The 24,398-nt window shown below is 44.6% G+C and overlaps 2 protein-coding genes across 4 annotated transcripts; both read left to right on the forward strand.

The window, feature by feature from the left end:
* The first annotated feature begins 1,306 nt into the window (after nucleotides 1-1,306).
* Nucleotides 1,307-16,146, forward strand: grb2a (growth factor receptor-bound protein 2a). Its single transcript, XM_067259596.1, has 5 exons — nucleotides 1,307-1,611; nucleotides 11,024-11,121; nucleotides 12,283-12,405; nucleotides 13,410-13,584; nucleotides 14,801-16,146. The coding sequence occupies exons 1-5, from the start codon at nucleotides 1,534-1,536 to the stop codon at nucleotides 14,978-14,980; spliced, it is 654 nt and encodes a 217-aa protein (XP_067115697.1). The 5' UTR covers nucleotides 1,307-1,533; the 3' UTR covers nucleotides 14,981-16,146.
* Nucleotides 16,147-17,809: 1,663 nt separating this feature from the next.
* Nucleotides 17,810-24,398, forward strand: gga3a (golgi associated, gamma adaptin ear containing, ARF binding protein 3a). Of its 3 annotated transcripts, XM_067259296.1 has the most exons (17): nucleotides 17,810-17,849; nucleotides 18,349-18,433; nucleotides 18,636-18,711; nucleotides 18,804-18,902; nucleotides 18,992-19,115; nucleotides 19,208-19,311; nucleotides 19,651-19,731; nucleotides 20,030-20,167; nucleotides 20,560-20,641; nucleotides 20,731-20,847; nucleotides 21,043-21,285; nucleotides 21,366-21,451; nucleotides 21,532-21,881; nucleotides 22,035-22,312; nucleotides 22,483-22,652; nucleotides 22,786-22,896; nucleotides 23,071-24,398. In XM_067259296.1, the coding sequence occupies exons 1-17, from the start codon at nucleotides 17,810-17,812 to the stop codon at nucleotides 23,179-23,181; spliced, it is 2,295 nt and encodes a 764-aa protein (XP_067115397.1). In that variant the 3' UTR covers nucleotides 23,182-24,398. The 3 variants fall into 3 exon arrangements, with proteins under 3 accessions (XP_067115397.1, XP_067115398.1, XP_067115399.1); XM_067259297.1 differs by lacking the exon at nucleotides 18,349-18,433 and having other exon boundaries at nucleotides 17,828-17,849; XM_067259298.1 differs by lacking the exons at nucleotides 17,810-17,849; nucleotides 18,349-18,433; nucleotides 18,636-18,711 and having other exon boundaries at nucleotides 18,849-18,902; nucleotides 18,973-19,115.

Consider the following 24,398-nt stretch of genomic DNA (forward strand, 5'->3'; position numbering starts at 1 on the left):
TTGTTGACCAAACAGAAATTCCCCCAAGAACATCCGAGCTCGTGAATAGAACTGTAATATTTCTTACGTTTTAGTAAGTTTTTTTCCCCCCACCATCCCAAACAAATCGACCTTACTTAATAAAGTAATAAACAGAATTTACGATAAAGCCTATTCATGAGGTCGCTTAAAGACCTATTAATGAGTACACATCACTCCCTATGTAGTCTTGACGGATGGAAAACATCCTCGCACCGCTGGCTACTACAGTATTTGGTGTTGGCAATGGTCTGGGTTACTCCAGCTGCGGAACGATTAATAAGTATTTGCGACTGCGCTGTCTCTCCTCTCCTGTGCAGTCTGACATAATGTATCAGTATAAATTCTGCACAGACTAGCACATTTGCCTCGTTGAGCTTTTTTATGTGCTTGAAATAACCTACTTTGGTAAATAAGTCTAGAGAACTTGAAGGAAATATGCGCTGACCTGTAGGCTATTACCACAAATGTCTGTATTTCTTAAATGACAAAGAACACCAACCCGATTTTTATATTACAGTTCACTGATTTAACCACCAGATGGCTGTATTAGATCACTGACCTAAAACGTGTTGCCTGTCATTATATTCCCAGTGTAAACTTCAAATGATGCATAAAAAGTGTGTGCATGTGAGAGAGATAGAGGGGAAGATGGGGGGGGGGGGGGGGGGGGGAGAGAGAGAGAGAGTGAGAGAGAGAGTGAGAGGGGGGAGAGGGGGGAGAGAGAGATAGAGAGACAGGTGGTGAACTTCTTTATTAATATATATTTTTTAAAGCTACAGAGGCGGAAGTCTCGAAAAGGGTCCGTTACTTGACATTGACAGTTCATCTGGGGCGGTGGTTGTACGGTAAGGCCGAATAAAACATTTTAAAAAATCATACTTAGTTGCATCATTGGTTTCAACAAACAATGGCATTTTATATTGCGAATAGAATTGTATGTTACCATTAACTCGTAAAACAACGACCATCAGTGACTAGCTGAAATACAGAGGATTCTACTCCAATACTTCAGTCTAGTAGCCTAAAAGATTACATCTATCGAATGATAAAAATATGATCTTAGTTCTCATTTACAGTACACCTATTGGGTGCTTTCCTCTTATCCCATTGGTCAATTATAACAAACGTTGGGCTACAATTGGCTTGAAGAGATGCCAATCACATTTCTTTTTTTCCATTTTCTCTCGCAGTTGTAGTAGTCGTAGGCTATGTTTTGCATGGGCGCGGCAACACTTCAAAAGGTTCTACGTATTGTGTTTTAAGTGTTGCACACTGTTCTGTGACTGCTGCTTGGTCATATCTCGCCTGGTGCTCACGTGTAGGCTATGTGATACGTGCTTGTGCATGGCGGCTTAACGCTAAGTTATTTTTCTAGGGTAACAACATTCAGATTTGGTATTGTTTTTTACTTAGTTTCATATTTTCCAACAGCTTTTCCTTGAGGAAACTCCCGTGACAAAGTTCAAACGGGTTCTCGTTATTTTAACAACCTAAAGGCTTTAGAAGAAATCCATGGAGGCCATCGCTAAATTCGATTTCGAAGCCACAGCGCAAGATGAACTCAGTTTTAAACGTGGAAACGTACTGAAGGTAAGTAAAGCAATAGATCCAGTCCATTGTTTCTGTTAGACATAAGCTACTGTATATCCGACATAGCACGTAAGTGTTTATAATGTTATTTTTTAAACGTTGAAGAGAGGTAATTTTTTCTCTCCACTGAATGTTCGTAGGCTGTAAGTAAAAACTGATTTGTCATCGGTTTTAGTTTCACTCCGGGCACAGTTTTCAAACACGGTTAAAGCCTTGTCTAATCATGAAAGTCGATGAGAACCTTTTATGTAAAAGGGTCCTTGTTTTCATACCAGACCTGAGAGAGGTGGCACAGTAGGCAGAAACTAGAAAAAGAGAGGAGGAGTTGGAGCCCCCGAGCAGGATGGAGGAAAGGCAGCTGTAAAACAGTGTGAGAGATGTGTGGAATGCCATTAAGGTCATCACAGGTTACAAACAGAGCCAACCAGGCCACAGGAGGGTCAGAAGACAAGGCCGACACATAACAAGTTTTCTAGTTGACTCAAACTTCCATATCAACACAACCCCCAGAACCAACCCAGCACACGCTCAGGTGCAACCAGCTTCTCCCTGGATCCATTTGACACGATCGCCACAGACTTGTGCATCACATCAGAACCTCAGTGAGAACACAGGGATCCCCCTGGATCCACTGACAACGCCATGACGGCGTGACTGATGCTGGCACTCCTGGACTTTCACTGTGACTCATGGCTTTTATTGCCCTTTAAAAAAAAAAAAATTCCAGGCATGCTTGCACAACCTTCCTCTCATACCCATGCCTTTTAGATTGTTGCAGTTAATGTTCTATGAGTTTTATATTCTCGGAAACTGTTCTGTGTGTCACTCACGTTGCCTCTGGGAAACGACCCAGTCAGGTGTCTTGAATGGATTCTGCTCCTAGAGCACAACGCAACATACAGTGAACAACCAAGGTTGCCAGTCTGTCAATGCTTAGGACAGTTATCCATGTGTGCCTCATTCATGACTCAAAGAGACCAGTGTATGTTAGTCCTGTACCTCCTATGTAAAACAAGTCTGCAATTGTCCCGGGAAGTTACTGAGCGCTCTCTGATGCAGTGCGTAAGAGCAGGCATGTGAGTGCATGCTGATGACACACGAAGAAAGGAGACATGCTTCGCACTGTTGGTGGGAGTAAAGCTCGAGTCCGGAATTGAACCCGTTAGATCGCACAAGACTCCACCGCTAGGACCTTGGAGAATGTGACGACACTCCTGTTCCTGCAACCGAACCTCTTCGTGGTTAACCACGCTTTATCTTCATGTCCGTCGGGTCGGAAGTGGATGCCAGCTTTCTGCATCGCGTCAAGCCACATGCAGCCTAAGGCCTGGAAGTAAAACCCTGAGTTACACAAGTGTTTGCAAAAAAAAAAGAAGAAGAAGTTGTATTGTGTCCCTCAACCCCGGTGCAAACGACAGTTCCTGACATTATGGAGGGACGATGTGAGAGCAATGAACAGAGACTCCTGAAAGAGGGTCAGAGGGAGGTACAGAAGAGAGACCTGAAAGAGGGTCAGAGGGAGGTACAGAAGAGAGACCTGAAAGAGGGTCAGAGGGAGGTACAGAAGAGAGACCTGAAAGAGGGTTAGAGGGAGGTACAGAAGAGAAACTGTCTGCTGTGCTCTCCGAAACATGAGCCATGCCTTGTTCCTTCCTAATTGAATTTCCACTACAGATGATGGAGTCTCGTCCTGTCTCCAACCGCATGCCTCACAGCCGTGGGCCTTGGAAGCTTTTCCATTCCTTCTCTGAATCACTTCCCAGCCTCAGCTGGAACTCCTCATGTTGTTGGTTGCAATTCAGATGGCCTATGAAAATGCTCCCTTGGTGACATGATGCTACAGAGTATGCCCTATCGCATGGGCTTTTTGTCCATGATTAGATTAGCACTCCGGTGTTCGGTACACTCGATATCTATCGGAAGGCAAATTCAATTCCTTAGCTTTTGTCGAATTCTGTGTTGACATCGAATCACAGTAAGTCCTCCGTTGTAATCCTTTCCTGGAAAAAGAAGCTGTAAGATGACGAGCAACATGTCTTGTCAAATAATTCTCACTGTCAGCTGTGTTCTAAAATGATTACACGAGCACAAAGACATCATTTCACAGAAACATTCATTTAAGGAGGATGTAAAATAAGGGTTTAACTTTTTTTTAATAATGTTGTATTTTTTATAAAACAATGTTTTGAAGGCTAGGCCCAACCCAGCCCTGCCTGTGAAAGGATCATGAGGAGTCTGAGGTAGCAGTAGATGTCAGTCAACCTCAAGTCTAAATATAGCGCCAGAGAAGTGGAAAGAAAAGGGACCTGACAGGAACCTGGCTGGGCACTGTGTCGGCGACACTCACACAAAATGAAAAGCATCGTCTCTGGTCGAACAATGAACCAACTCAGAGCTCACCTCGTCTGTGTGGATGGAACATTCTAGCAAGGATGTTGGGTGATTTGTGACCAAACCCAGAGATACTGTACCAGAAAGCCCCCCCCCCCCCTCCCTTCTTGACAGAGCTGACTTAAAAAGGGAAGCAGTCTTCTTGGCTCCTGAGCCACAGCACTTCTCCAGAACGCTCGAGGCTGGAGCTGAAATAGAATGGATCCTAGCTGCTCTCCTGTAAACCAGATGCACTGTAGCTTCTGCCACAGCTAATGAACTGTGATTCCCTGGGCAGCCACTCACCTGCTAAATGGACAACTGTTAACGTCCCTGGAGAGGAGCTGTCAGGGAAGATCTCACTGCTCTTAGCTTGGCATGCTGGCACTAGACCGAACAACCAGTACCTGTCATGAACTTATGGTTGAACCACAGCACAGTACAATTACAGTCAATTTGGTCCATTTTGTGCCTCAGACATAAACATAAACAAACTGTAATCATAGTGTTAATGATGTGACCTGGTTACCAGGCAGATTTATGGTGTCCTCCATTACGGGGTGAAACATGCTGTTGGGGACACTTGAGCTGACAGAGGCGGAAGGAAGCGGGGAAGGAAATAAATGCAAAATTGATCGTGGCCATTTATAGACTAAATGACCGAGCAGAATCATCCATCCTCTCAGTCAGACCTCCAGTGTCTTCCGCTGGAAGTGTGGAGGTGAGGGAAATAGCTACACCGCCGCACCCTTCATTCTCTGTTCACCTCTTTTCACCTTCAGGGTCCCCTTAGAGAGAAATGGAGAGGGAGGACAAGAAAGTGGGGGAAATGCAGAAGGGAAGGCAGGAAATGTAAAGCTCTGGAGACATGACCCGGTTTGTTTATTTTTCCTCTCTGCTGCCTGACAGATGGGAAGGGATAAGGAAGAGGGAGAGAAAGACGGAAACCAACCAGAAGGTCCCAGGCTGGCCATTTGAATTCTTTATTTCTCTCTCTCTCTGTGTCTCTCTCTCTCTGTCTCTCTCTCTCTCTGTGTCTCTCTCTCTCTGTCTCTCTCTCTCTCTCTCTCTGTCTCTCTGTCTCTCTGTCTCTCTGTCTCTCTGTCTCTCTCTGTGTCTCTCTGTGTCTCTGTCTCTTGACAAGTCAGGAAGGAGAAAAGTAAACGCATGTTCATGTGCCAGGATATCTCCTGTCACCACCATGACATTGTACAGCATTTAACATGGCAGTGTGGTTTGAAAAGGTCATCACTATGGTGACAAGGGGTCAAATGTTGTTTTGGAATTTGATGTGATCTTACTTTGTGTTTGTGTTCTTTTGAGGTACCATAAATGGCCTTGCATAGGCCATTAAAGTCTTGTGTTCTGGCACTTGATTGGCTCATTGAGTTTTTAATTGTAGGGCGGCAAAACGTGACAGGACATTGACTAGTGTTTACGTTATAGAAGAAGTGCTGTTGCTAAAAGGTTAGTGAGGAAACATTCACTTAGAGACCGGTGGAAAGATTTCCAGATACTTTTGCTGTACAACATAACAATATGTACAAGTAAACAGGTTATGGCTATGAGTCTCGCTAACAAAAATATGTTATTCCGATGTTTATGTAGCCCCCTTCCTCCACCGCCTTTGGGCCTTTGTATGATGCCTATTAGCCTTGGATATGAAACTGACCTAATTTTGAATACTTATTAGAAGGAGTAGCACTGACACATGGGCTTAGGCTGGCATTGAGCATTGGTGTTTTACACAATCGTGTTGAGTTGATCAGTGTAGACAGGTCCCTTTGAACCCACCCCAGAGCATCGCTGTGTTCCTGACCTCCCCTCCTGTCTGTTTTGGCAACAACTGCTCTACTTTCCCAAGGAACCTCCTGGGATTTGAGGAAAGCTGGGAAACTAAGCAAAAATACGAGCGTTTAGTTGTTTGCAACCTGTTAAAAAGCTCTGCATTTCCAGAGGCTATGGGCTCGACATCGCAATCGTGTTCACTTGGCCTCAGGGCTACAGTAATGGAATCTCACCACGGCACACACTCTGCCTTCCTCCTGACAGCGTCTTGCATTGCACAACTCTTCTGCCTTGAGCATAAGCCATGACAAACAGGAAGTTGAGAAATGGCTTCTTGTCAGCGCGAATGCTTCCCCGTACCCACCCTAAGGCGCACTCTCACTTTTTACACCAGCACACACAATTCATTAGGATCTTTTTTGACGTCCGTCTCTGTCAAAGACATGGGCTTTTATCCACCGCGGTGCACGCCTCTCAAACGTGTTCTTCTCTACCTGTGCAAACAGTCTTCTATCTAGGGAGCTCTCATTTCAAAGGGCTCTCAAAGCCCAGTCAAGCTGTAACCCAATTTACTAAACCACCTTCTTCCAAGTACACCGCAACACAGATCTAGCTTTAAAGGATAGGCACAAACAGGCTCTATCACTCTGTAGCTGTGTTTTCTTTGCGAATCCGATGTTCCTTCTGCGTAACTCTAATGTCGACACAGATCTATGATCTCATAGCCGGATATCGATTGTTCAGCCTTTCATTGACGTTGTTCGGGAAGAGACACAAGAAGCCGGTAAATGAGTTCCCTTTATTAACTACTTATTGAAACAGGGAAGTTGCTTTCCCCTGTCCTCCTTCCTTTTTCTTGTCATGTACTCTGTAATATCTGTCGACCACTCGAAGATAAGAAGCTACTGTATGGGTGGTTCCTCTGACGAGGAGAGATCAGTACCACGACCCTCCAAGTACCAGCAGCCTGGAGTGGGAAGGGCGATGGTGATTTGCACGTCCTGACTCATGCGCCTCCTCCACAGTCAAGCGCTCCCTCACGGTGGCAGGTGACTCAGTTAGCAGTTGCGTGCAAGCAAGTGTCGCTGGCCGTCTGCTGCGTCGCTTGAAGGTGAGAGTTTGAGGTAGTAAAGATAACAGGGGGATGGATGACTGGTGCTCAGCACCAGTCGACCAGAGAGTGACTCATCCTGAGGCCTGTTCCATAAAGGCTGCTCAAAAAAGCTGGACTTCAAGTCCCAAACCAGACTTGGATTAGTTTAACAAGTCAAGCGGGGCTAAAGCGGTTCCATAAAGGCCCATTTCAGCTCACACACTCTAAGAATAGGGTGCACTCTTAAGCAGCCCGAGAGGTAAAACATGGATCATACGATCCACCACGGCAAAAGCAATGCACACGGCCATGTGACTTCTTCCAGAAAGAACGTTCCCTTTAAGCAGCTTCCCTCATCCACCACTTCATAAAATAAAATGACACGCCATGATTGACGTGAACGATAGGCTACGTAGGTCGAGGTCCATTTTATAGACCTTTACTTCATTGGTAAAAAAAAAAAGACACCCTCTAAACACATTAAATTAAATGGACTTTTTTGACATTATTAATCAATACATTATCCAGTAGCCTAACTTTTTAACATGGTTTTTGTGTCGGGAAAATGAAGGAAAGATGTACCTTCAATGTTGTAGCCTAAGTATCTAAGTACTTAAGACGATTTTCTATAAATGTAGCCTACAAATTGAACTAATGAGAATGAGGAAATTAGAATGTCTGTGGTAAATCCATCGTTTTCCTGTTGGGTCAGTGTTACAGAAAGGTCTGGTTAAGCAACAACACGGGTTAAGCCTGACAGCCAGCACCAGACCAGGCTAGTTTTGAAGCATAAGTTGCCATAGTAACTGAGTTCGAACTACGTTGATCTGGCTTTATGGAACCGAATGAACTAGAAATGAGTCTGACTAACTGACATAAGCTTGGCTTATTCGGTAAACTCGCTTTATAGAACAGGCCTCTGGTGTGTTAACCCAGACTGGACTTGTGATGTGCTTTCGCTTACCGGCAGTGTAATGCCTTTTCCTCTGGTCTCTCTGTCCGTCCATCCCTCCCTCACTCTCTCTCCTCCTAAATCCCACTAGTCCAATCCCCATGCTCGTTATAAATGTCCTGGGTGTAGCTGGATTAGCGGTGGCATTGTTGATGTCTTAACCCTGTCCTTGCTGCAGGAGCTCCTCTCTGATGAGACAGGACCAGGGTCAGACAGACATCCTACATCAGCGCACTCTTCTCAAGTAATGAAGTCTCCAGACGTTGAATACTTCTGTTCTTTATTTCATGACTGGAGAGAGTCGACTGTTGAACTTGCTCAGCAACTCGCACAAGGCTTTGTACTTTTGTACAGGGAGGCAGACCTGAGCTGCCCGTGTTTCTGTGTGTTTTGATGGTCGTTCCCCCTGTGGCGCTTCTGTCTGGATAGTCTGCACACAACTTCCCCTCTCGCATTCACCTCACATAGTTCATTAACTTATCAGGCATCGCCTGTCTTTTAACATGCCTCCGCGGACACCTTTGCTCGCAGTGTATCTTCCTGGAAACAAGATAAACCTCCACCAAACCCCTCTCTTTCTCTCTCTCTCTCTGCCCCAATCTCATTATTCTGCTCCCCTCTCATGTATATGCATGTCTCGCTAGTATTGCTGGAAAACCTTGTTCCGTGCTACAAGCCCAAATAAATAGCAGGAACAAGAAACTGTGTTTGCTGGTGGGCCATTAGCAGCCAGAAGGAAGCCATTCTGCCGTGGAGCCCCCTGTGGCCATGCTTGGATTTAAGAAGCTTGTTGTCTGCCGCTTTGAATTCACACCCGCGCTATAATCCAACGATTTGATATCCACCCAGTCCTCCCCCTCTGAGAACTAGGCTACTCCTCAATGGTAAATCTCGGTTTTCCTCCTGCTTTCGGTAGAGGAAGAAAAAGGAAGTAGGGGAATTCATAAATCAACTGAAAGACGGAAACCGCATCTTTCTCCCATTATATAGTCGAGGTAACAGAAAAATGTGTTGATTAAATTTTATTTCAAATAAACCGAAGTCTGGACTTGATAAGGGGGGTCCACGACGTGATGGAAGAAGTCTCGGTGCTTACTGATGGACATGGCCGGTACACAAGGTGGGGTCCAGCTTTCAAATGCAACTCCACCATTTTAGCAACAGCATTGCAACCGCCATCCTCCCTCTTTCTCAATCCCTTCCCGTCCTTCTGTTTCTCGTGTTCCCTTTTCTCCCCCGTCATGATCTTTCGTTCTTTCTTCACTCTGTTCACTCCATCTGCTTTTTGTCTCCTAACATCAGTGTAAGACTATCAACTGGATCTCCCGGCTCACCCAGGCTCGTTATACCCCTCATTTCCTCCCCACCTGTCACACACACGCACACACACACACACACTAGTCAGTCATTCTCAACCTCACTAAGCGACACTCATGGATACAGACATAATTGCGTTCATAGCCAACACTTGGGTTTGATGTGAGTCATGCATGTATCTCAGTCATGTGACTCGGGGACCTCACTGGTTCCAGGGTCAGTCCTCCCATCACCCAGCTCTGCAGCAGCATGTCCTTCTCACACACACACACACACAGGGACAGCTGATGGATATACAATGTATTCTACAGATACTTTACGGACGTCAGTGTTTTGCACTGGCATTTCTTTGTCATGCCAAGGATGACTATTCATACAAATGCACAGTCGTTTTATATTTTTTATACTGGATCCTGTTATTCGGAAGACATATTTGAATACCGTGTGCTGTCACACTCATTTCTCTCAGTCTTGATGAGATGTCATGGCAGTGGGGAGAGAAGGAGGAGTACAGCTCGAGACTGTAGACAGCTGTGGAGGAGGGGGAGCACAGAGACCTCCTTCTCTGTTATACCAATTACCACCACGAGATCTGACAGTCAGAACGTATTCAGGGCAGGTTGTCTACACACACACACACACACACAAATAGGTATACTGTAGGGGAAGTGTGCACTCTGAAATGCATGAGAATAATGTGTGTGTTTATGTTCGCCATTGTTTGTCTGTCTGCTTATCCCTCCTGAACCCTTCATCTTAGCCGTGGGGGATTTCTTGAGGGAGAGAACCGAAATCGAGGGCAGATTTAGCATATGCAGATTTCTTTCTGTCGAAAAACGAGGTAAGCTCAGACACATCTTGAGGTTATTTCTGGTTCTGGGAGGGGGAGGGGTTGTACATTGGTGTGTAAAGCAGAACAACAATAATAACTGGAAGAGCATTACTGTTTTTCATTACTGCTCACCCATATCACCATTTCCCATTTGTCAATACATTTGGCTCAACCAAAAGAAACTGCATGCCTTGCGGTTTGTTTCCCCTCTCTATTCATGTGCATTGTTGTCTTACCACAGCTGTTTAGAGTGGCGGTTAATTTCACTTGTGGCTTGGGAAGAGAGGCGCCATCGCTAGAGTGGAGCAGGACTAATGTGTGTTTACTGAGACTCGCCAAACGCCAAAGAACACAGGCAGACATTATGTCCATGGAGATGAGTGGCCCTCCTGTGTTCCGTTGTGAGGGGCAGCATTTTCAGCAGGCTCTTCAGTGTGGTAAACCAGAGATCATCTTGTTTAAGTAGTGGGTTGAGCCGGAGGGTGTTTTTTGTTAGTTTTTTTTTGGTCAAGTGTAGGTGGCTGACGTGGTTTTAGATATATATGAAAATACATTTTATACGTGCTTGTTATAGAATATATTTCGTTGGATAATGCCTAGAGACAAATGAGCACAGCATGCAGCATTTTAAATGCCATTGTGAGATGAAGAATGAATATCTGACTAAGTCCCGGTACTGGTGAGAGGGCGCCAGTTCCCCCGGTGCATCGTGGGCCATGTTGACGCTGACAGATGGCGACTCGGTGGAGGCGTTGTGGTTGCGGTCACCGTCTGGCCGCCACCGTGGAGACTCCAGATGACAGCGTTCAGGTTGACTGACTTGTTTGACCTCATGTGGGGTCTGTCTGTGACAGGAGTTTAAACCCTCGTCTTGGTCTGGGCTTCTGTTGTTTATGTATTTGAAATACTTCTAAATAAGGGTGAGAGAAATATGTACTTTCTCTATGTCTGTTATTTATTTATTTTCATGGCAATTATTATTTTTTGGGTCTCATTTAAATGAATGTTTTTACTTTCATGAAGTTTTGTCTTTTGCATTTTTCTCTGATTTCTCCTGCAGGTTTTAAATGTCAATTGCGACAACAACTGGTACGTGGCTGAACTTAATGGAAAAGAAGGCCTTGTCCCCAAGAATTACATCGAGCTGAAGCCACACAGGTGAGACAACTTGCCATCCGTTCCACCCTACAAAGTCAAAACATCTGCATTCATACCCCTCTCCAATCAATAAATCCTCTTGTTCAGGAAACCGAAGAACCCTAGCTTTAACAAATTAGCGGTGTCCCTAGAGGCTAAGAGGCTGTTTGTCCTTTTGGGTCCAGCTGGACGAGAAGGGAGGAAGTTCCCTTCATGACACTGCCACCTGCTCCTAGAGGCTCTCCCACAGGAAACCCCAGCCCCCTGAGCCAGTCAGACAGACCCCCATAACAACTCTGGAGACATCCATTAGCTTCAAAGCGCTTATCTGTGAGAGTTGGGTCAGCCTCAGTGAGCTTATGACTAATTAATCAGCCTTGGTCGGTCAGCCTTTTAAAAACTTGTATTTTCAGTACCTAAGTTCTACGTTTTCACCTCACGAAACACCGCATAGTCCACATGATATCATCCAACCAGCGCTGCTGGTTGAAAGCCTGCACTACCAAAATTTTTAACCCGTTGTCACTGGGACCACATCAAAGAGCGTCCTTTCCCAGAGCAGGAAGGACTTTGGACAATAGGAGGATATCCACTTTATCTTTATGCAGAGTTACCCTCAGAGAAATCATAGCAGGCTTGGCTGTGTATACCTCAGCGTTCCTCTCATAGCAGCGCTGGTACTCTACGTTAGTGTCAGTTACAAACAGTAGCATTAGCTAAATGCTAACGTTAGCTAAATGCTAACATTTTGTGTTGGTGGTATGTTGTTGGGGTCTCTGTGCCTCTAAACAAAACAATACCTGGGTAGACAGAGCATTTGTTTCTGACAGGGCTTTTTGTAAGGAACTACAGAACAGTATCAGTCTGTGTCGCTAAATACAGACATACTGTAAATTAGTTACCATGTCGACCTTGCTCTGTTACGTTAGAATGTTTGGTCTATGACCCTCTCTTTCAAAATTAACCCTCAGCATACACCTGACACAGTAACACCATGACCTTCCCTTTTGCAGTAATTAACTAGAAAAGGAAGTTATTTGAAACTTTCCAATTATTTACAAATGTCCCAAGGCCGTTTTTAAGCAGTAATTGGGTTACAAAATCTGGGTCAACTGAGCGTTGAACAAGCTTTGCAGGTGCTTGTGGCACCCGTTTTGAAATGACGATTTGTGGCGTTGACAGTTGGTTCCACGGGAGAATTACGAGGGCCAAGGCGGAGGAGATACTCTCCAAGCAAAGATTTGACGGGGCCTTCCTCATCCGAGACAGCGAGAGCACTGCAGGAGACTTCTCCATTTCTGTCAGGTATGTCCATGTTGTCCTTACTGCAAAAGCTCAAACTGGAGACTTCACACACACACACAGATTTCTTAACTTACATTATATATATTTTTAAGTACCCTATCCTGTATAAAAGAATCATATGAATTGTACCATTCATATCATATATGACAGCTGGTGTGTAATACAACTCCGCTAATCCCTGGTCTGTGTTGACCAACCTGTTGCTGTCCCAGTCTTTATGCAAAGTCTGTCTGGCGATGGCTATCAGGTAAATTGCCTGTGTCATATTGGACACACCTGGGGCTATAGAGAGCCTTATCTCCTAGTGAAAACACTTTAGTCTGCGTCAAACTGCTTTTCTGTGGTTGCTACACAAAGCATTGCGGTCTGACACTTACCCCAAAAACTGCAGAGCTAATATGAACTCTTGGGAGGAAAAGATAACAGGTTTTCATTGTCAGCATATTATCCTCACTCCATTTCACAGCTTCAGGGCTGTCGGAAATCCTCGTTAGTAACGGAATCTCATGAAATATACAGCCCTCTCTTGCATTTTGATTGGGCCGAATCATAAACTCATGTTTCACAAGTGAGAGATGGCGGGTGGGGGGATGGGGAACTGGGACAGCAAAGCCTAAATCATTCATGGGCCTGGGAGGGGTGGGGACGGCAACACAGATGGCTGGGACGTCGAGCCCATGAAATATAGGGTTCTTCACACCTTCACTCGAACACACAGTTTAAACATCTACGGCCAAATTAACCCGTCGAGTTGGGGGCCTAAGTGAAGTCTGATTTGAAATCCTTTCATGTACATGTTGGATCTCATCGGGTCACTGAGAAAGTCCCACAAAATGGAAACCCAATGCAGGCTAAGGGGCCCGTTGTTTGTCAGGAAAAGAAAACTATACATCTTTCACATCTGATAACAAATGAATACTATGTACATAACATTCTCAAATGAATTAACACAAATGTAATACTATTTGATCCTGAATCCTCATGAAATGCTATACTCTCTGCAGGTCGGGTAACGATGTCCAGCACTTTAAAGTCCTCCGCGATGGTGCCGGGAAGTATTTCTTGTGGGTGGTGAAGTTTAACTCTCTCAACGAACTGGTGGAGTATCACCGCACCTCCTCCGTGTCCCGTAGTCAAGTCATTTACCTCAAGGACATGAAGGCCGTCGCTGACACAGAGGTGGGAAAGGTTCCCACACGTGCTGTATCCAAACACACACATTCACTTCTCTGAACTGAACAACTGACGTAGCAAAACATGCATACTCAGGGTTCCCGCGGGGTCTTAAAAAGTCTAAAATTCTGAACTTTAAATTTAAGGCCTTAAAACATCTTAAAAACAGCCAGATTTTCATCCGAGGTCTTAAATTTCATTTAGTCAGGTCTAAAAAAGGTTTTACCCTCGCTCATTTCCAGAACCGCTGGCCACAGAAAGTTATGACAAAGTAGCACAAAAGTATTGAGTTGCAGCCTACAAAGCGGAGCTCTACAAACGAAACCAGCAGAACGTTGCCCTCAGAACGTTGGTTCGGTGTGTTGTAGTTCTTTCTGGGGGATATTGGTGGTGGTATGTACACGGTGAGAGAACTACAAATCCTGTTATAAATGCAATACCTGCCCGCAAAATACGTCTGCGCTTCCTCAGAGTTTGTTAAAGTTTGGCTATGTGTGGAAAATGGGAAAGTGTACTTTCAACACGACATGGCTAGATCACAGCGATTTCCGCTGTTGGTTACAAGCGGTACCCAGCTCCAGGTTCAAGGCTCGCTGCAAACTTTTCCCCCAAAATATTCAAAAATTACTAATGTGATTGTTTTATCTGTAAATTAAATTTATGCTTTTTCAATGACTGAATTCGTTGAAATAAAATGTTTTTTTCAGACTTTCTTTGATTTACATTTACATTTAGTCGTTTAGCAGACGCTCTTATCCAGAGCGACTTACAGTAAGTACAGGGACATTCCCCCGAGGCAAGTAGGGTGAAGTGCCTTGCCCAATGACACATCATTTTTCACGGCCAGGAATCGAACTGGCAACCTTCAGATTACTAGCCCGATTCCCTAACCGCTCAGCCACCTGGCTCCCTTGATTTGAATATTTTTGGGGGTAATGTGTCGTGTAGGTCTTAAATTTAAATCTTTATGGTCTTAAAATGTCTTAAAAAGGTCTTAAATTTGACTTACTGAAACCTGCAAGAACCCTGATACTCCTAGACATCTACTGTGCTGTGCTTTTACGTATGAAGCCCATAAAGAAAAATGGAAAACGTAAAGCAAAAATGCTTTTTAAGACCTAGTGAGATGAAAAGACGAAACGAAAAATGTCTCGACGTGCACTTTGATACTGCAGAATGGCGTCCTCCTCTAACGCTCCACTCTCCGTGTCCATCCCGGCAGGTGTACGTTCAAGCGCTGTTTGACTTCGACCCCAAGGAGCCCGGGGAGCTGGGATTCCGGCGCGGTGACATCATCAAAGTCACGGAGAACACCGACGCCAACTGGTGGACAGGCATGTGCCACGGCCAGGTGGGCACCTTCCCCCGTAATTACGTCACGCCATACAACCAGAACACCTAATGGCTGATCCGCCTGCCGATGACGCCACAAGAAACGAGAGACTGGAATGAGGGATGGGAAGGGGAGAGGGATGCTCACAGACTGAGGGGACTTCATGCACTGTTTTTTGGAGGGGGTCTGTTGACAGCAGGGTGGATTATTTTAAAGTCAGTGAGGTGGCTGGATGATGGCTTGGCGATTGCTGGCGTTGGCGTCCTTTTCTCACAATGCTACTTGGACCCCCTCTTCTCTGTTGCAGTTTTTTTTTTACCGTCGCTTCGAAATAAAAAAAGACATTTGAAAAGACGTTCTGACAAGGCCGAGTTCCAACAGTCCTTCAGTGTCAATGACCAAAGATTGGCATGGCGTTATTAATGATCTTGTTCTGGGATGTCTGAATTCATTATATTGACTTCATGTTTTTCTATTAATATGTTGATGACAGGCTTGTTTTGTTGGAAGTGGTTTTGCCTGTTTTTGTCCTTTGTGTTAATGTTGTTTTATTGGCTATGGGACCAGTTGTTTCATGGGAAATGCTGTTTTTCAGTACTATTTTAGGAACACCACTGATTAAATGAATAGCATCTCTAAGCCTGTGTCTGCAATATTGCTCCTGAACACTGATTGCACATTCATTTTAGATGGGGACTAGTTGTCTTCCAAATTTAAGAAAACAAGATCTACTAATACATTGTTTTTTTCATTTACTGTAAAAGACACTGTAAACATGTTTTCATTCCAAATATTGTTATAACTTAAGTTTTCACAGTTGTATCTTTCTTGTCGAATGTCATATTCCACAGATGCCGTTCTGCATGTGAAAAGTTATTGGTTTGCATGAAATCTATCTTTTTACACTATCAATGGTGGCCAGCTCTTTTGGTGAACTGTACATATTGCTGATTTTAGCTTTGAGGCAAAATCTTCTTAATTACGTCATATTTATTCAAATTATTTTGGGTCATGAAAGTACTGATCTTGCTGCAAAAAGAAACATGGTGGGTGTGAGAGGGTTCTTTCAGAATTTGTTTGACTACACTTTCAACTTTTTACTACAGTGAGGAATACTGTTGGTCATGTGCTTGCAGGGAATCTTTGATGGGGTGTGAAACTGGAAACCACAAATGGTACCTTTAAATATTCTGACCTGGAGGATGGCATTAAAGTCACCAGAAAAATACATCACATATCTCCTGTCCAGACTTTATGGAGACTTTTAAGTAAGGATTGATGACAAACCATCTCACCGCCGCAGCCTTTTCTGTCCTGTTTACAAAATGGGGTAAAATGAATGATTAAAAAAAGAGTTCAGTTGTAAAGTCAACTTTAAACTGTTTCCACACCACCCCAGATGCACTTCAGTATGTTGAATATGGAATCAGTCTTAAGGGCTTCCTTTTCAAGACAAAAGGACATGGTCCACGGACTGTTGTTCAATGTGTTTGTTGTGTGAAGAGGTGAAGACAAAAATAATATATACTATATATTTAAATAATGAAAATAACAGAGGCCTTCAAACAAGTCCCCATCCTTTGCCTTTCATCTCTATTTTTGTTCAACCGTACATGGAACTTAAGTTCTTTATCTTAAAAAGTGATAGAGTGCAATGTCCATGACTGATTTTTGGATCAATATTAAGACTTAAAATGAGTCATTGGCACCTGTAGGCCTATGCCTATTGTAAAGGATGCCTTCACTTTATAAGACACAAAAAAACATTTTAACTGGACACAAAACTCTGCTCGGATGAAAAGTGGAGGCCTTGGGATTTTCTTAACTGGGTTTAACTTTGGTTTGTTGCCTTTTTCCCTTCCTCTCATAACTATATTAATCTAACTTAATGATATCATTACTGAGCGGCAACCGACACCCCAAGACAATGTAATTATTGTTTACATTTTGCTGGAATCTGATATGGTGTGTGTACAGCCTATGTGCATTAGGAATCTTGGTGTTCAGATGTCAAGGGAGTAGGCTGAGTGCTGTCCATGTCTGTCACAATTAATGATTTGCTTTGAAGTTGACACGGCATGTAGATAACAATGAAATAAAGTACCACAATCATATTAATCTTACCGTGTGTGTTTGAATGATTTCTTGTTCCCTGCCTATCTCTATCAGGGATGCAAATAGATATTCGTTATTAAGTACCTAATCTGGAATCTCTGGTGTTGGGTTTTGACCCTCACGTGAACTTTCCGGCTCCAACGCATGCAAAATCTAGCCTCCCACCGACTGCAAGGAAACAGAGGGGTCTTTGTGGATAAACTGCTCCAATTTCTAATCTGCAGGTTTTATCTGTGCCTGCCTCCGGTCGTGCAACTCCATATACTATGAATACTTAAATATCTCGTGTCAACTCATGACCCCAACTAGCCTATAACAGGTTGGGTTTAACTCAAAAGTGTGGTCTTAGTGTTTCGCTTAATAATTTATTATAAAAGCATAAACTGTTCTAAGCTTTTAGCGCCATCTGCTGGCCGAGGCTCCCACTAGTAACATTTCAACATGGATGTTTACATTCTGTACAGTTCATTATATAGATATATGGACAATTGTGGTCTGATATATTCACATTAGAAGCATTTTGGACACTAGAAATGACAGACTACATACTAATTTAACTTTTGTTGGCACAACAGACACAAAAACAGGTTGCCTCATGCCTTCCCTCTCAATGTCACAGTACACACTGTCTTTATTATTTTCATGTTTGAAAGCAAACGTTTCACTTGATTGATGTCAAAACATAAATGTAGGTTAGGGGGGCGTGAGATTTGTTTTCATACCATGCGACCACGTCATTTTCATCAGAGTCATGAGGTGCTTCTGTACTTGAACAGTGTGAACATGGCGGATACGGAAGGGGAGTCGTTGGAGTCGTGGCTCAGTAAGTACATGCTAATAAACTTAATATCGATATAATTTAAGATAGTCAAACAGTTTGTCAGTATGCTAGTTTACTGCGGCTAATCTGTTGATGATAATGTTACGATTGTCATCAATAACCGTGTTTAATTGTCCCTGCATTTTCCAATGTTGATAGCCAGTTTAGCTAACTAAGCCTTACCAACTAGCTTTCTAGCTAGAGCTAGCTAGCTTAGCTAGCCGTGAACAGGGGGATACAGCTGACTAGTATATTTATTTGCAAATACATTAAAATAATATAAGAATATTTGTTATAGGTAGTTAAATATAGCTACATTTACACAGCAATTATTGGCTAGTAAGGTCAACTCCAAGCTTTTTGCTTTGAGTTTAGTATTAAGCATATCAACATAGTTCCATCTGAGAGACACACCCCTTTCTAGACTGTTAGACAGTGAGACAAGTCAGTATTTGGGGAAAACAATAACAACCAGCTCTGCAAAACTATATCAATTTTACAGACAAAGCCACAAACCCTTCTAACAGACAGGAAGACTGGGAGTTCATCATAGGCTTCTGCGACCAAGTGAATAAGGAGTTGGAAGGGTATGAACAGACCATGGACATTTTATGTTCATGTTGTGCCGTCCATGTATCAAACGTCAGTCAGCATGCTATTTCAGAGCTTTTATCATCCATGAGTCATCTTAATTCGATGGGGCTTTCTAAATTTGGGTCTTTAAGATGATTATTGTTGTGGACTGTAATTCTTTCTCTTTGTTAAATGTTTGTTTCATGAATATTCCAGGCCACAGATCTCTGTGAGATTGTTGGCTCATAAGATTCAGTCCCCGCAAGAATGGGAGGCAATACAGGCTTTGACTGTAAGTAACCGCCCACAGAAAACATAACACTTCAAGAAGTAATTGTTTTGTGTGAAGATTCACATGAAGCCTATCTATCTCAACTATTGCAGGTACTTGAAGCTTGCATGAAGAACTGTGGCCGAAGATTTCACAACGAAGTGGGAAAATTTCGTTTTTTGAACGAACTTATTAAAGTGGTGTCACCCAAAGTAAGTTAACATTACACTTCATGTTCTGCACCAAAGATCATTTCGATAGTTATATTGTGTGTATAAATAGCCTGGTTTTCTCCTCCTAGTACCTAGGTGATCGAGTATCAGAAAGGGTCAAAATGAAAGTGATCGAGATTATCTTCAGTTGGACACATTCTCTACCCGATGAAGCTAAGATCAGTGAAGCTTACCAGATGCTCAAGAGACAGGGTAAGACATTCCATCTAAAACCCACCGTTCTCCATCAACGGTCAAAATCACCACAGTAGTCGCCGTCTTCTAACGAAGGACAACACTCTCAGGTGTCGTCGACGAGGACCCAGCGGTCCCGCCGGAAAAGACGTTGACGGCTTCGCCCCCGGCTCACCCTAAGAACCCAGTGTTTGAGAACGAGGAGAAGAGCAAGGTGAGAGGGAGGTCACGTGCGTGGAAGCCTTACAACCCCCAAAGTCACGGAAAGAGTTCCACGGCAAGAGGGTTTGCGTCACAGCTGGTCATGCCGTCGTTCCTTCCATCAACAACGTCTCCCCCGCCCCACACACTCTCATCCCATCATCAGGGGATGAGCAGGGGATGAGCAGGGACCGTGTGTTTGTTTCCCTGTAACTCCGGGGGATCTATGGCCCTATTTGTTTTCACAAGACCTGTTATCTCAGACTGGAAGGAAGGGCTGTGATTGGTTACGTGCCATGGGAAACATGAGGGGGAGGCTTTCTCTTGACTGGCGATTGTGCTCCGTCCACAGCGACTGGCCGAGCTTCTGAAGAGTAAGAAACCAGAGGATTTGCAGGAAGCCAACCGCCTGATCAAGAACATGGTCAAGGAGGTGAGGGCCGGCTTACACTCGCAAAGAACCTGGTTTTGTTGTATAGCAGAGGCACAGGCCCACCTTCCCTCACACACACACACACACACACACAAATGTCAAATCCAAATCACGGACGACTTCAACAGTAGGTGTATAAAAACCCTGTGTGAATTCCCCCTTTATGCATGCACCAGCCGTCAGCAATTCTTTGTGTTCAGAACAGCGTGCTGTGTAAATGCTGACTTGGCCCCGGTACCTAGGTTTTCTACGCGCCCGGGCGAAAGCGCGGCTGTCATTGTTGTTGTCGTCGTTTCAGGACGAGGTGAGGGCCCAGAGGGCCTCCAAGCGCAGCGGCACCCTGGAAGAGGTCAGCAACAGTGTCAAGCTGCTCCACGAGATGCTGAGCCACTTCAGCAGAGAGGAGTCCACCGACGGCGATAAGGAGCTCATCAGGGTCGGTCCACCAAAGTCTCAATCACCTCACTGGAATGACCTAAAAATAATAATAATAACGCACTTAACATTTGAAACAAATCTCAAAGTGCTACAGTTAAGAGTATAACACAAGGTAAAACCTCAATCTAAAATACAATTGGATCATTAAAACCCCTAAGATCTGCTAAAAAGGATGTGTCGATGTTTAGCGTTTCCCGAGGCTGAGCACACGTCTCACAGTTCTACCATAGTGCTAATGACCTCAAGTTGAAAAGTACAGTGTGCAGACATACTTATCCTGCAGTTAAAAATACAATTAATGCAGAACATAAGGAGGAAGTAATGCAATTGCCATAGGGTGATTCTCTGTTGATTTATTATTGGACCATTGTTATTTGTATGACATTAAAGGAGCTATACGGAGACTGTGACAAACTCAGGCAGACCGTGTTTAAGCTCGCCACGGAGACCGAGGACAACGACAGCAGCTTGGGTGAGAACCCTAACTCTCCCTCGACTCCACTGGCCAAATCGATGGCTTCCCTCCTGGTCTGACCTCTGACCTCTTGTCCGAACCACTAGGAGACATCCTGCAGGCCAGCGATGACCTCTCTCGCGTCATCAACTCGTATCGGAAGATCGTGGAAGGGCAGAAGATCAACGGAGAGATGGAGCCAGTGGGACCTTCCTACTCACAATGTACGACATCCACAACCTTTTTTCCCCCACTTTACTTCTGTATATTTTCTCATCTTCCACTAGTGTACCATGTGTAAACTATTTTTAATGTAATATCAAGTGGAATTTGTCTCATCAAACCATACTTCATAAATTAATTTGCCTTCAAATATTCTCACACATTCTCTGTTCTCTCCTTTCCCTCCTCCTGGACAGGCACCAAAGATACCAGCCAATCGGAGATTCTGATTGACCTGGCGGGGCTGGACCTCCAGAGCCCCTCCCCTCCAGGGCTGACCCCCACAGTCCAGCACCCAGAGCCCAGTCTCTCCATCCCAGCCGACCTGCTCTACGGCTCTGCCTCCTCCCAGGCCTGTTGTCCTGCTCCCAGCGATGACCCTAGCCCCAGCAAACCCTCCACAGCCCTCTCCCTGCTAGATGAAGAGCTCATCTCTTTAGGTAACACCTAGACTCTTGCTCGAGTGGAGTGATTCGGAGCTGGTGACTGGTGTGAAAGGGTTTGTTTGCTTGTTTTGAAGGCCTTAATGACCCCGTTCCTGCTCTGAGTGGAGCAATGATAGAGACACCAAAAGATCCCGTCTTCAGTCAGCAATTGTTATCACAGGTAGGCATATACTAAATGGTTTTCTTCAAGTTATGTCTACATGGAGGCATGATGGCACTGTTTCCCACCCTCTCTGCCAGGCGCCCCACATGGTTTTGGACCTCTTTGGCAGTACACCCATCACAGCTCCTGCCTTCTCCTCAGCACCGCTAACCTCAGCAGCGTCCCCAAACACTTTGACGACAGCCTCTTCATCGGTCCCCTACCCACAATCTTCCAGCACTGTCTCTTTCCCCTTCGCCACCTCTGTGTTCCCTGCAGCCCCCTTGTCCGCGACGCCGGTGTCAACCTGCCCTGGCCCGATAAGCTACCCACAATCCTCCAGTGCTACCTCTTTCTCCTATCCCGTTGGTTCTCTGTCTGCCTCCACCTCCCTCAGCCACAGCGGCCTGCAAGACCTGGCTATGCTGGACCTGGGAAACCCCAAGAGGTGAGGGTGTCTTGTCCTTACCTGGTGCCTTTTGTCTGTCTGTTTCCATGGAACTGACAATGTTTTATTGCTTTATTTATAGTGGTTGATGTATGATTTGTACAACTTTTTATTTATTTTTAAATAGAGTGTTTTGTCTCTTTATTTCTACAGCATGCCTGGTATGTTGGACCCTGATTGCTTGTTTGGGATAGGGGATGCTATGGGTGCGACCTCCAGCATGGGCGACGCACCCTCCAGATTCAGCCCTCTCCCCCTGGGCATAGCAGCACCCGGAGCCTCCAGCCTGCCCACCACCAGGCCCCAGGCAGACGACAGCCCCCTGCTTCGCTCCCTGTCTCCTGTCATCCCTCTGGGCTTGGCCAGCCCAGGCGTGGCCCCGGAGATCTCCCTAGTCAACGTCCACGTTCCCCTGGACTCCATCAGGCCTAGTGAGTAGCGCAGACTGAGTGTCCCGCACTGGATTTTGGGGGTATTGTAGTTTACAGAAATTGTAGCGTCAGCGAATGGCTAACGACTAATATTCTAGAACTGTTGACGTAAGCTTGGTTGATGGACAGTTTGTGCTCTCTCTCTCTCTCGGTTTTCTGTGGTAACAAAGGCAAAGTGTGCCCTGTGACGGCGTACGATAAAGACGGCATCCGGGTTCTCCTCCACTTTGCTACCGACTGTCCCTCTGGCAGGCCTGATGTTCTGGTGATAGTGGTGTCCATGTTGAATACAGCCCCCCTGCCCATCAGCAACGTAGTCCTGCAGGCCGCCGTGCCTAAGGTAAAAGGCCTCGCGCTCAACCTCCATAGTCTTGAAAAGTTTCCGGTGCACAAAAAATCATGTGGAAACGCCACAGTAATGCACTTAGCATAATCGACGTCGCCGCCATTTTCTCCCTCTCTACTGTCGTCAGTCGATGAAGGTGAGGCTGCAGCCGCCGTCGGGGACGGAGCTGGCGGCGTTCAGCCCCATCCTGCCCCCCGCCGCCATCACTCAGGTCATGCTGCTGGCCAATCCGCTGAAGGTATGCGAGTTGTGTCACACTGTCCAGGACCAAAGAGAGGACAGGAAGCTGTTTCGTGCCGCTTATAATTTGTCCGTTTTTTTGTTCGTTTTCATCCATTGAATTAGTCATACTAGTTGCGTTCGTGTATGCAGTGCTAACCACTCAAGGCAATGACTTGTGTGTGTGTTTCAGGAGAAGGTCCGAATGAGATACAAGCTGACGTTCACTCTGGGAGACCAGCAGTGCACGGAAACAGGAGAGGTGGACCAGTTTCCCCCGGCCGAGAGATGGGGGGCTCTATAGCCCTCTGCCTCAACCACCAAAACAGTGCCAGGACAGTGTAGCCAGCAACACATGGTGCACACAGCTTGAGCATATGCTCTACTGAGACAGTATTTTCGGGGTGGTGGGGAGGTCACTGTATTTGTGAGTGTTTCATCCCAGTGAGTTACAAAATGCTGTTACTATTCATTATCATATGAATTCATATTATTTTATCATTTGTGTTCAGTTCAATTGTGTTGCAACTTGCCCCCTCTAGTCAATCAACTCCATTGTCTGAGTTGTTACAGAATTATTGCACTTTAGAATTCCATACAGACTTACAATGTTTGGTTTCAGAATGACATACACTTGAAAAGCATTTACGTAACTTATCAACGTTCAAGCCGAGGTGAACAAACGTGACATAAGTGGGGGTCACTACCTCATAGAAAACAGAGCATTGCTAACTTCACTACAATTCGGACTTTTTTTAATAGTTGGTTTCACAATCGGTTGGTGAAACTACTTGGGAGTCTTATTTATGTTACTTTTGAAAGTTATTTATCTTGTCATTCTACTATTATAGCCTTATTTGATTACAGATGGGATTCCTTTTATTTCTATATTTTATTTCTATCATCCCACACGTAAGGAACTTGATAGCCTGCAGATCCCCCAGTATTTATTTCAGTTTGAGTGATTGTCAACGATGTATTGCTTAATTGTTTTTGAGAAGTAGTGTTAATCAGCTCTGCACGCAGTTTAGACATCGCAGTGTCTTGTTGAATTCCTCCCCCACATTCTCATCTGCTGACATTATCATCAACCGTTTTGCAGTCAAACTGGTTTCGCTGCGCAGTTCAAGCTATATTGAGGCTAAAGTCTAGCCGCTAGAGCAACAAACTTGACTAGCTGTTCAATTAACAGCAGTGAAAACGGAGCTTACGCAAAAGAATGCCGTTTTAAAAAGGTTATGTTTCTGCCTGAAAGAAACACAATTTCGTTTCATTTTTGAAATGGTATTCTTGGCAGTTTTATACAATTATGTTTAAATCGCTTTCCCCACCATTCTTTAAGTAGGCCTTGTCTATAAGCTACTATGTGATTGTGTTGAATGCATTCTGTCGGAGCTTGTTACAATTAAGAATTCTTCAAACATCCTTAAACCAGGTTGTCATAAATTATTGCTGTATTTGTCAATAGAAATGAACCGATGAGCTCTTGGTTAAGTTCATATTTTTAGACGTTCTCTGCAT

Source organism: Osmerus mordax, chromosome 21, assembly GCF_038355195.1.
Source record: "Osmerus mordax isolate fOsmMor3 chromosome 21, fOsmMor3.pri, whole genome shotgun sequence".
Taxonomy (NCBI): Eukaryota; Metazoa; Chordata; class Actinopteri; order Osmeriformes; family Osmeridae; genus Osmerus; species Osmerus mordax.

Excerpts from the sequence above, each read along its gene's own strand:
- grb2a (XM_067259596.1), top strand. The coding sequence starts at position 1,534 with ATGGAGGCCATCGCTAAATTCGATTTCGAAGCCACAGCGCAAGATGAA. Across the intron at positions 11,122-12,282 it reads ATCGAGCTGAAGCCACACAG|TTGGTTCCACGGGAGAATTA; the intron begins GTGAGACAACTT and ends TGGCGTTGACAG. Across the intron at positions 12,406-13,409 it reads GACTTCTCCATTTCTGTCAG|GTCGGGTAACGATGTCCAGC; the intron begins GTATGTCCATGT and ends TACTCTCTGCAG.
- gga3a (XM_067259296.1), top strand. The coding sequence starts at position 17,810 with ATGGCGGATACGGAAGGGGAGTCGTTGGAGTCGTGGCTCA. Across the intron at positions 18,712-18,803 it reads AGGCAATACAGGCTTTGACT|GTACTTGAAGCTTGCATGAA; the intron begins GTAAGTAACCGC and ends CAACTATTGCAG. Across the intron at positions 21,286-21,365 it reads TGAAGAGCTCATCTCTTTAG|GCCTTAATGACCCCGTTCCT; the intron begins GTAACACCTAGA and ends CTTGTTTTGAAG.